This window comes from Argopecten irradians, chromosome 5 (genome assembly GCF_041381155.1).
Source record: "Argopecten irradians isolate NY chromosome 5, Ai_NY, whole genome shotgun sequence".
Classification (NCBI taxonomy): domain Eukaryota; kingdom Metazoa; phylum Mollusca; class Bivalvia; order Pectinida; family Pectinidae; genus Argopecten; species Argopecten irradians.
This window is the reverse complement of record NC_091138.1, coordinates 786,304-799,212: the sequence shown is the minus strand read 5'-3', so window position 1 is coordinate 799,212 and position 12,909 is coordinate 786,304. Positions and strand designations below refer to the sequence as shown.

At 37.7% G+C, this 12,909-nt stretch overlaps 1 protein-coding gene across 1 annotated transcript in view; it reads right to left on the bottom strand.

Annotated features, from left to right (window-relative positions):
* The window catches only part of LOC138324185 (uncharacterized), a 145,774-nt gene that overhangs the window by 11,638 nt on the left and 121,227 nt on the right, over window positions 1–12,909 (bottom strand). Inside the window, exons 153-166 of the mRNA XM_069269265.1 lie at window positions 12,423–12,551; window positions 11,998–12,183; window positions 11,679–11,816; window positions 9,589–9,774; window positions 9,085–9,219; window positions 8,709–8,891; window positions 8,062–8,190; window positions 7,710–7,892; window positions 7,435–7,581; window positions 6,926–7,108; window positions 6,649–6,771; window positions 5,550–5,864; window positions 5,190–5,393; window positions 40–174 (exon numbers count right to left, since the gene is read on the bottom strand). Of these exons, the coding sequence (XP_069125366.1) occupies window positions 40–174; window positions 5,190–5,393; window positions 5,550–5,864; window positions 6,649–6,771; window positions 6,926–7,108; window positions 7,435–7,581; window positions 7,710–7,892; window positions 8,062–8,190; window positions 8,709–8,891; window positions 9,085–9,219; window positions 9,589–9,774; window positions 11,679–11,816; window positions 11,998–12,183; window positions 12,423–12,551 (2,376 nt within the window). The remainder of the gene's footprint in view (window positions 1–39; window positions 175–5,189; window positions 5,394–5,549; window positions 5,865–6,648; window positions 6,772–6,925; window positions 7,109–7,434; window positions 7,582–7,709; window positions 7,893–8,061; window positions 8,191–8,708; window positions 8,892–9,084; window positions 9,220–9,588; window positions 9,775–11,678; window positions 11,817–11,997; window positions 12,184–12,422; window positions 12,552–12,909) is intronic.

Below are 12,909 nucleotides of genomic sequence, written 5' to 3'. Positions count from 1 at the left end.
TCTTTTTCTGCCCCTACAATGATAACTGAAATGACTTACCGTGATTGGGCTGATGTTATTGGGAATGTAAAGAGACTGCTTGATGAAGACTTCTCCATTATCAGATACACCCACATAGCGCGCGAAGGAAGCAGCATTTCCTAATACACTGTACGTGAACTTGGCATTATTTGTCTGTAAATGAAAATAATGATTTGATAAACGAGAAATAAAAGACAAGTCCTTGACTCTCAGTAATTGTTTAGGTACATTTGGGCCTAAGAAAGGCCCCCTTCCCCTAGAGAAATTTTGATATATTCTCCCAATTTAGTGTAAAATATTTTCCCAAATTCTCTTAAAGATGCTCCACCGCTGACAAATGGTATTTTTCCACTATCTAAAACAGGAGCAGATGATTTAGTATTTTTCTTCAGTTACAAAAGTTACTTACTTTACACCATTACCACCATTGAAAAGTTTGAGCTTCTAATTTTAATTCAAATCAAAAGTATGAAAAATAATTAATAGCATCACGAAAAAAATCCGTGGCACTATATCCTATATGGAATGAAGTACTGATTACTCATGAAACAAAGGCAAAATAAATTATTTTATATTATATTTTGTGTTAATCAGACATATATATACATAATTAAACACCAATTATTGTTCAAATGATGAATATCATTTATGCTCTGTCAGCAGTGGAGCACATTTAAAACTCTCTAAAATGTTTCAAGAGAGATGAAATGTAGTATTTTTCCCAATTCAAAAGGTACAGGCTCCTGAAATTATTGAATAAGAAAATCACAAAGGGGAACAGACATGGATAAAACTTTATAACCCTACCATAATTCCATCAGAATGGGGGAACAGACATGGATAAGACTTTATAGCCCTACCATAATTCCATCAGAATGGGGGAACAGACATGGATAAGACTTTATACCCCTACCATAATTCCATCAGAACGGGGGAACAGACATGGATAAGATTTTATACCCCTACCATAATTCCATCAGAACGGGGAAACAGACATGGATAAGACTTTATACCCCTACCATAATTCCATCAGAATGGGGGAACAGACATGGATAAGACTTTATAGTCCTACCATAATTCCATCAGAATGGGGGAACAGACATGGATAAGACTTTATAGCCCTACCATAATTCCATCAGAACGGGGGAACAGACATGGATAAGACTTTATACCCCTACCATAATTCCATCAGAATGGGGGAACAGACATGGATAAGACTTTATACCCCTACCATAATTCCATAAGAATGGGGGAACAGACATGGATAAGACTTTATACCCCTACCATAATTCCATCAGAACGGGGGAACAGACATGGATAAGACTTTATACCCCTACCATAATTCCATCAGAACGGGGGAACAGACATGGATAAGACTTTATACCCCTACCATAATTCCATCAGAACGGGGGAACAGACATGGATAAGACTTTATACCCCTACCATAGTTCCATCAGAATGGGGGAACAGACATGGATAAGACTATATACCCCTACCAAAATTCCATCAGAACGGGGAAACAGACATGGATAAGACTTTATAACCCTACCATAATTCCATCAGAACGGGGCAACAGACATGGATAAGACTTTATACCCCTACCATAATTCCATCAGAAGAGGGAAACGGACATGGATAAGATTTTATAACCCTACCATAATTCCATCAGAACGGGGGAACAGACATGGATAAGACTTTATACCCCTACCATAATTCCATCAGAACGGGGAACAGACATGGATAAGACTTTATAGCCCTACCATAATTCCATCAGAATGGGGGAACAGACATGGATAAGACTTTATACCCCTACCATAATTCCATCAGAACGGGGGAACAGACATGTATAAGACTTTATACCCCTGCCATAATTCCATCAGAACGGGAGAACAGACATGGATAAGACTTTATAGCCCTACCATAATTCCATCAGAATGGGGGAACAGACATGGATAAGACTTTATACCCCTACCATAATTCCATCAGAATGGGGGAACAGACATGGATAAGACTTTATACCCCTACCATAATTCCATCAGAATGGGGGAACAGACATGGATAAGACTTTATAGCCCTACCATAATTCCATCAGAACGGGGGAACAGACATGGATAAGACTTTATACCCCTGCCATAATTCCATCAGAACGGGAGAACAGACATGGAAAAGACTTATAGCCCTACCATAATTCCATCAGAATGGGGGAACAGACATGGATAAGACTTTATACCCCTGCCATAATTCCATCAGAACGGGGGAACAGACATGGATAAGATTTTATACCCCTACCATAATTCCATCAGAACGGGGGAACAGACATGGATAAGACTTTATAACCCTACCATAATTCCATCAGAACGGGGGAACAGACATGGATAAGACTTTATACCCCTACCATAATTCCATCAGAACGGGGGAACAGACATGGATAAGATTTTATACCCTACCATAATCCCGAACCATGGATATTCCATCATCAGAACGGGGAACAGACATGGATAAGACTTTATAACCCTACCATAATTCCATCAGAACGGGGAAACAGACATGGATAAGACTTTATAACCCTACCATAATTCCATCAGAACGGGGGAACAGACATGGATAAGACTTTATACCCCTACCATAATTCCATCAGAACGGGGGAACAGACATGGATAAGACTTTATACCCCTACCATAATTCCATCAGAACGGGGGAACAGACATGGATAAGACTTTATACCCCTACCATAATTCCATCAGAACGGGGGAACAGACATGGATAAGACTTTATAACCCTACCATAATTCCATCAGAACAGGGGAACAGACATGGATAAGACTTTATGACCCTACCATAATTCCATCAGAACAAGGAAACAGACATGGATAAGACTTTATAACCCTACCATAATTCCATCAGAACGGGGGAACAGACATGGATAAGACTTTATACCCCTACCATAATTCCATCAGAACGGGGGAACAGACATGGATAAGACTTTATACCCCTACCATAATTCCATCAGAACAGGGGAACAGACATGGATAAGACTTTATACCCTACCATAATTCCATCAGAACGGGGGAACAGACATGGATAAGACTTTATAACCCTACCATAATTCCATCAGAACGGGGGAACAGACATGGATAAAACTTTATAACCCTACCATAATTCCATCAGAACGGGGGAACAGACATGGATAAGACTTTATAACCCTACCATAATTCCATCAGAACGGGGGAACAGACATGGATAAGACTTTATACCCCTACCATAATTCCATCAGAACGGGGGAACAGACATGGATAAGACTTTATACCCCTACCATAATTCCATCAGAACGGGGGAACAGACATGGATAAAACTTTATAGCCCTACCATAATTCCATCAGAACGGGGGAACAGACATGGATAAGACTTTATAGCCCTACCATAATTCCATCAGAATGGGGGAACAGACATGGATAAGACTTTATAGCCCTACCATAATTCCATCAGAATGGGGGAACAGACATGGATAAGACTTTATAGCCCTACCATAATTCCATCAGAACGGGGGAACAGACATGGATAAGACTTTATACCCCTACCATAATTCCATCAGAACGGGGGAACAGACATGGATAAGACTTTATACCCCTACCATAATTCCATCAGAATGGGGAAACAGACATGGATAAGACTTTATACCCCTACCATAATTCCATCAGAATGGGGAAACAGACATGGATAAGACTTTATACCCCTACCATAATTCCATCAGAACGGGGGAACAGACATGGATAAGACTTTATAACCCTACCATAATTCCATCAGAACGGGGGAACAGACATGGATAAGACTTTATACCCCTACCATAATTCCATCAGAACGGGGGAACAGACATGGATAAGACTTTATACCCCTACCATAATTCCATCAGAACGGGGGAACAGACATGGATAAGACTTTATACCCCTACCATAATTCCATCAGAACGGGGGAACAGACATGGATAAGACTTTATACCCCTACCATAATTCCATCAGAACGGGGGAACAGACATGGATAAGACTTTATACCCCTACCATAATTCCATCAGAACGGGGGAACAGACATGGATAAGACTTTATAACCCTACCATAATTCCATCAGAACGGGGGAACAGACATGGATAAGACTTTATACCCCTACCATAGTTCCATCAGAATGGGGGAACAGACATGGATAAGACTATATACCCCTACCATAATTCCATCAGAATGGGGGAAACAGACATGGATAAGACTTTATACCCCTACCATAATTCCATCAGAACGGGGGAACAGACATGGATAAGACTTTATACCCCTACCATAATTCCATCAGAATGGGGGAACAGACATGGATAAGACTTTATACCCCTACCATAATTCCATCAGAAGGGGGAACAGACATGGATAAGACTTTATACCCCTACCATAATTCCATCAGAAAGGGGGAACAGACATGGAATAAGACTTTATAGCCCTACCATAATTCCATCAGAACGGGGGAACAGACATGGATAAGACTTTATAGCCCTACCATAATTCCATCAGAACGGGGGAACAGACATGGATAAGACTTTATAGCCCTACCATAATTCCATCAGAATGGGGGAACAGACATGGATAAGACTTTATAGCCCTATCATAATTCCATCAGAATGGGGGAACAGACATGGATAAGACTTTATAGCCCTACCATAATTCCATCAGAACGGGGGAACAGACATGGATAAGACTTTATACCCCTACCATAATTCCATCAGAACGGGGGAACAGACATGGATAAGACTTTATATCCCCTACCATAATTCCATCAGAATGGGGAAACAGACATGGATAAGACTTTATACCCCTACCATAATTCCATAAGAATGGGGAAACAGACATGGATAAGACTTTATAGCCCTACCATAATTCCATCAGAACGGGGGAACAGACATGGATAAGATTTTATAACCCTACCATAATTCCATCAGAACGGGGGAACAGACATGGATAAAACTTTATAACCCTACCATAATTCCATCAGAACGGGGGAACAGACATGGATAAGACTTTATACCCCTACCATAATTCCATCAGAACGGGGAAACAGACATGGATAAGATTTTATACCCCTACCATAATTCCATCTCGCTTAACTTGAGGTAGAATACAAAAGTATCAAACTTACATCAGCACTAAGAGGTACATTGGAGTCAGCATCAGTTGCTGTGACGGTGGTGAGAGTTGTACCAGCACGGTCCGTATCTGTTGCACTCACAGTGAACACAGCAGGGGTAAACTCTGGAGCAAACCTGTTACGGACGATAGATACAGTGACTGTGGTCGAGGCCGACTTTGGATTGTTGGAGGTATCGGAGGCCACAACTGTCAACTGCAATGCAGAAAATATCCATTTTAACATGATACATATACACTGACTCACCATTTAATCCCTTACAGCAAATTTGAACTCAATACGATCTTGGAAGCAAGTGATCAAATATCAAAACAGGCATATATAAAATTGACGAGCATAGGCATTACTTACAATGTACATGTCATCAGCTAAATCAGTAGTAAGTGGTTGAGCCAGTAAGATTCTACCGGTGGTTCTAGTGACGGTGAAGTAAGAGTTGATGGTCTCTATGGAGTATCTCAGGATACCACTGGTACTGTTAATGTTATCACTGTCCGTGGCCAGCACCTGGATCACTTCTGTATCAATATCGTGATACTCTGATATAGAAACAGTATAGGACTGCTGTGCAAAGACCGGCGGGTTAGCGTTTCTGTTGATATTGATGGTGACAGTAGCGGTTCCAGCTAACGGTGAAGCACTTTGATCTGTGGCTAGTACCCTTATCTGGTAATGATAAGAATGTATAAAATTAACTTCGGTATCAGATTAAAAGAGGAGCTGATTCAGCTACATGTATGACAAGTGCCAACAATAATCAAAACGGTAAAACCTGCAATATATTAACCTCTATACAAAGGACACATGTCTATAAAGGAATGAAAAAAAAACATCAATTTATGCAATTTACTACAAATTGACTTCTGTTCAAAGGGACCCTGTCTATAAAGGACATTTTCTATGTTCCTCTGGTGTCCTGTCTATAAAGGACATTTTCTATGTTCCTCTGGTGTCCTGTCTATAAAGGACATTTTCTATGTTCCTCTGGTGTCCTGTCTATAAAGGACATTTTCTATGTTCCTCTGGTGTCCTGTCTATAAAGGACATTTTCTATGTTCCTCTGGTGTCCTGTCTATAAAGGACATTTTCTATGTTCCTCTGGTGTCCTGTCTATAAAGGACATTTTCTATGTTCCTCTGGTGTCCTGTCTATAAAGGACATTTTCTATGTTCCTCTGGTGTCCTGTCTATAAAGGACATTTTCTATGTTCCTCTGGTGTCCTGTCTATAAAGGACATTTTCTATGTTCCTCTGGTGTCCTGTCTATAAAGGACATTTTCTATGTTCCTCTTGTGTCCTATCTATAAAGGACATTTTATATGTTCCTCTGGTGTCCTTTATAGAAAGGTTTCACTATAGATAATTTTCACCAGAATAAAATACACAACTTTACTTGTAGAAAGGGAGTTTGTTATTGACATCAATACAGTTAGAATTAAGTCGATACTTACGATATATCTCTCCACTTGCTCCCGGTACAGTATACGTGCTGTGGTTATCACACCATTGGTAGGATTAACGTTGAAGTAAAGAGTTGAAGGGAGGCTTGGTAATATGCTGTAGACAATAGGATCCTACAAGGAGAAACACACTACATTAACACAATATCATTTTCAATTTAATTTTTGATTTTTTAATCATAACTGTTAAATGTTACTGGTATATTCATTTTGCTTTTTAAACGTTTTAACTAATTTTGGATACAGCGGTGAATTCCTGTGGACTTACATTATCAGCATCCGTAGCTAGTATTTGGAGAATATTATGGCCGACTGCCACATTCTCATCGATAGTCTCTTCATAGTTAGTCTGACCAAATACAGGAGCATGTGGGTTCCTCGTCACAATAATTGTCACCTTCACTTTGTTTTGACGACTTGGCACACCACTATCCTTAGCGACAACAAACAGCTGTAAAATAAACAGAGAAACCAATACAACATCAACATTAAATTTACAAACTTCAAATTGGCAAAATAACACAATATTTAAAAATGCATGTAAAAATTAATCCAAATATTGTACATTGATTTGTTAGATAAATAAGAAAATTGATTGTGGAAAGTAGTATGTACAAGCCTAGCCTATGGTCTGATCTGTTGATATTTAACTGTATAACGTAATGTAATTATGATGTGTTTATTGACAACACAATATTTAAAAATTAAACATTAGTATCTTATGAGATGTGTTTACTTGGATCATGATTAATGAATCCACAAGGACTATCTGCTTACAGTGTAACTCTGAGTTGTTGGGTCGGCTCGCAGGTTACCAATGACCAAGATGAGACCAGATGAGGGGTTGATATAGAAGTAGTCTCCACTATAGATTGGCTGACTTTCCTGCTGGCTGAAGAAGTATATAATTCTACCATTGTCACCCTGTAACACACACAAAAAACCACCATGATTTATTATCTCAATATCCTGTCAAAAAGCAAAAAAAAAAAATAGATAGTGATATTGACTGCTAGAGTTTTATACCAGACTTCTCTGTATTGGTAACTTACCGCATCCTGATCAGTGGCAGACACATTTCCAACAATGTAGTCAAGGTCTGCATTTTCATTGATAGTAAAAGTAAGATCTCCATGGTTGAAGATTGGAGTATTTGGGTTACGGTTCACCTGAACTCTGACAAGGGCAAAGTCAAATTCTGATGGATCATTCAGTCTGTACCCATACACTCGGATCTACAAACAGATAATGTCTCTTTAGTTAATATTAAAGTGTAAAATCACAAGAACAGAAACTGTCACCATGGTAACAAAACACTTAACATCACAATGGTAACGAAACACTAACCATTGACCATTAAACAAGTATAATATTCATAGCAACAATAGGACAAGGAGAACTTACTGTATACATATTTGTTAAGCTGTCATCCTCAGTGAATGCCTTGCTGAGAGTGATCTGTCCTGTACGGTTGTTGATTACAAAATGATCTCTAGCTAGCCCATCTCCTCGTATCTCATACACAATAGTGCTCTGTAAGACAAAACCGTTACTATGGTTACAGCTCATCACAAAATCCTATCTCTGGTCGTACAAAATTGTCACTAAGGTTACAGCTCATCACAAAATCTTATTTCTGGTCGTACAAATTGTCACTAAGGTTACAGCTCATCACAAAATACTATCCCTGGTCATACAAAACTGTCACTAAGGTTACAGCTGATCACAAAATAATATCTCTGATCATACAAAACTGTCACTAAGGTTACAGTTAATCACAAAATCCTGTCTCTGATCATACAAAACTGTTACTAAGGTTACAGCTCATCACAAAATCCTGTCTCTAATCATACAAAACCTCCACTGAATCTCACGGATTTCAGAGTAAGATTAGGCTACATATGTAACTGGTTATACTGTTTTTGTTTTCTAAGTAACTCAAGATAAGTCCAACTATTTGTAGGAATGACAACCACTTATTGTGTATTGGGTAATTTCAGATCTATTATTTTATATTACCTGCAAGACAATGAACTGCTTTAGATACTTACGCCAGCTAATGGGTCTGTGGCATTCACAACGACAATCGTGCTGTTGACAGGATAGGATTCGGGATACACAACAAAGTATTCAGATTGACTGAAGCGGATCTTTCCAACGCGACCAATTGTTACAGTAACTGGTACAGTAGCAAACATAAAAGGATTTCCTGCATCACGTACGCCAACAGTGAACTGAAAAATATCGAATGCACATTCTTATTTAGTTCCATGTATTAAAAATGCTTTTACATATTGATCATAACATGATCTTTAATTTTTCGATTAAACACAAGTTACTTTGAATCTGAAAACCTGATGAAGAACACTTTTATGAAAATCGTCATTGTTTTTGACAATCCTAGGCAAACATTGAATGAATCCCTACCTGCCAAACATCCTGTGGCTCGGAAGCCAGACTAACTCTGGCCGAGATGGAACCACTGGTACCATTGATCTGGAAACGTTTACTAGCCTCCTCTGGTCCGTCAAAGTAGTAAGTCAATTTACTGTTGAAGGAAGTCTGTAGAAGAAAGTGCTTTCATTTTACAAAAGAATATTGAGAACGAGTCATTTAAAGTATAACTGTACGACACAAATGCCTTGTGCTCTATGTGGGCTTGGACAGGAGGCACAGTGGTAGGGGTATACATAGCTCATTAATATAGCATCTTAAATAGCAGGTTTTATAAAACAACCCTACGAAATTTATTTTTGTGAGCATTGACCAATAAAATTAGGAATAATCTTCCAGACTGATTTGCACCATATTTCCATGGTAAAATTTGGCTGAAAACTGTTTGATCTTTAATGGACATATAAAAACAATTTTGCAAATAAATTATTTTGCTATTTTAGATTACAAGAAGTGCAAAAATGATGATGTACTTACAACTGGATCTGGGTCTGTGGCACGGACAGTGATGATATTGCTGAAGATAGGTATAGCTTCTGATACTTCAATGCTATAGCCAAGAGGACTGTCAAACACAGGCGGGTCGTTACGGTTGATATTCACGGTCACTGTGGCTGTCGCTGTTTTGGGGGATGCACTAGTATCCCTCACAATAATACGTAACTACATTTAAAATAAAAGTTTCTAAGTGTTAATACAGTAAAATATTTATCATATAATCATGGGAGAAATCTGGAACAGTGTGAAGTCAAAATAATCAAAGTAAATGGCTTAAATATTGTAATGTCATAAACTGTCCTTCAAAACATTACAAACTAGTGGTGTTGATCTTTTGTTGGTTTGTGTAGAGGAATACTTACAATGTTTGTGTAGAGAAATACTTACAATGTTTGTGTAGAGGAATACTTACAATGTTTGTGTAGAGGAATACTTACAATGTTTGTGTAGAGGAATACTTACAATGTTTGTGTAGAGGAATACTTACAATGTTTGTGTAGAGGAATACTTACAATGTTTGTGTAGAGGAATACTTACAATGTTTGTGTAGAGGAATACTTAATATGTTTGGGTAGAGAAATACTTACAATGTTTGGGTAGAGGAATACTTACAATGTTTGTGTAGAGGAATACTTACAATGTTTGGGTAGAGGAATACTTACAATGTTTGGGTAGAGGAATACTTACAATGTTTGTGTAGAGGAATACTTACAATGTTTGTGTAGAGGAATACTTACAATGTTTGTGTAGAGGAATACTTACAATGTTTGTGTAGAGGAATACTTACAATGTTTGTGTAGAGGAATACTTACAATGTTTGTGTAGAGAATACTTACAATGTTTGTGTAGAGGAAATACTTACAATGTTTGTGTAGAGGAATACTTACAATGTTTGTGTAGAGGAATACTTACAATGTTTGGGTAGAGAAATACTTACAATGTTTGGGTAGAGGAATACTTACAATGTTTGTGTAGAGGAATACTTACAATGTTTGTGTAGAGGAATACTTACAATGTTTGGGTAGAGGAATACTTACAATGTTTGGGTAGAGGAATACTTACAATGTTTGGGTAGAGGAATACTTACAATGTTTGTGTAGAGGAATACTTACAATGTTTGTGTAGAGGAATACTTACAATGTTTGTGTAGAGGAATACTTACAATGTTTGTGTAGAGGAATACTTACAATGTTTGTGTAGAGGAATACTTACAATGTTTGTGTAGAGGAATACTTACAATGTTTGTGTAGAGGAATACTTACAATGTTTGTGTAGAGGAATACTTACAATGTTTGTGTAGAGGAATACTTACAATGTTTGTGTAGAGGAATACTTACAATGTTTGTGTAGAGGAATACTTACAATGTTTGTGTAGAGGAATACTTACAATGTTTGTGTAGAGGAATACTTACAATGTTTGTGTAGAGGAATACTTACAATGTTTTGGTAGAGGAATACTTACAATGTTTGGGTAGAGGAATACTTACAATGTTTGGGTAGAGAAATACTTACAATGTTTGTGTAGAGGAATACTTACAATGTTTGTGTAGAGGAATACTTACAATGTTTGTGTAGAGGAATACTTACAATGTTTGGGTAGAGGAATACTTACAATGTTTGGGTAGAGGAATACTTACAATGTTTGGGTAGAGGAATACTTACAATGTTTGTGTAGAGGAATACTTACAATGTTTGGGTAGAGGAATACGTACAATGTTTGGGTAGAGGAATACTTACAATGTTTGTGTAGAGGAATACTTACAATGTTTGTGTAGAGGAATACTTACAATGTTTGTGTAGAGGAATACGTACAATGTTTGGGTAGAGGAATACTTACAATGTTTGTGTAGAGGAATACTTACAATGTTTGTGTAGAGGAATACTTACAATGTTTGGGTAGAGGAATACGTACAATGTTTGGGTAGAGGAATACTTACAATGTTTGTGTAGAGGAATACTGAATACTTACAATGTTTGGGTAGAGGAATACTTACAATGTTTGGGTAGAGGAATACTTACAATGTTTGTGTAGAGGAATACTTACAATGTTTGGGTAGAGGAATACTTACAATGTAGTCCAATGGTTTAGCAGGATCAGAAGAAATGAGGTTGGATACAGTGATAACACCGGTGAATGGAGCAATGGCGAAGTAATCATTGGCAGCACGTCCGTCCTCCAGTGTGTAGAATAAAGTATTCTCTGGAACCTATAAAACCAATATATATATAATGTTACAGTATAGCAACAAAACGGTCTTAAATCGTCACATTTTAGAGAAAAAAACTAATCTTCAGACGTTTTCATGTCATAGTATGTAACTTCAATTAAGTACATTATTATTACAGGATAAGTAAACAACATTTCTATTAAATCACAATTAATTTTACCGTTGTGTCAGCATCTGTGGCATTAATGTCCAGGATGACCTTTCCATTGGGGTCGTAGTCGTTGGCGAAGGCTGTGTAGGAAGATGGTGCTATAGTAGGGGAGTGTACATTCCTGTTGATTTTGATAGTGACCGTGGCACGACTCACTAACTCTGGCTCCAGGGTGTCGTAGGCTTCAATCAGTAACTAGGAAAATAGGAGGATTCTTATCATGCCTGATTTCTCAAAACAAAATAAAGTCAAAAACAGGCTTAAGTAAAACTTTATTTACATAATTACATACTAAACGGAAAAAAATAAGTTACCATATGCAACTATGGTTAAATATATTTTTGCAAATGTAGAAATATTCTTATTGGACAGTTTGCTTCTAAATTAGTCCAACTAGTGAATGATCTGCCTATAAACGTTTCTTGAGTACTCACAAAGTAGTTGGGGAACAGGTTGGTATTCAGGTGGAGGTCTTTCTGGACATAGATAATTCCAGTAGCTGAATCCAATCGGAAGTATTCCGTTCCTGGGAGGAAGCCCTGAACTCTGTACTCGATACCTCCCTGTTAACAGTTAACATAAGATTCAATATAACTTGATCCACATTCCTGACCTGTATTGCGACAATCTTTCTATAAAACAAGTTTATTGCAATAACCAATTTATTGATTGTATATGGGTATTAAATCAAGTTTAACAAATTCTTCGGGATCTACTGGTTGTACTGCAGTCAATATATCCCTATTGGTGGTACTGCAGTCAATATATCCCTATTGGTTGTACTGCAGTCAATATATCCCTATTGGTTGTACTGCAGTCAATATATCCCTATTGGTGGTACTGCAGTCAATATATCCCTATTGGTTGTACTGCAGTCAATATATCCCTATTGGTTGTACTGCAGTCAATATATCCCTATTG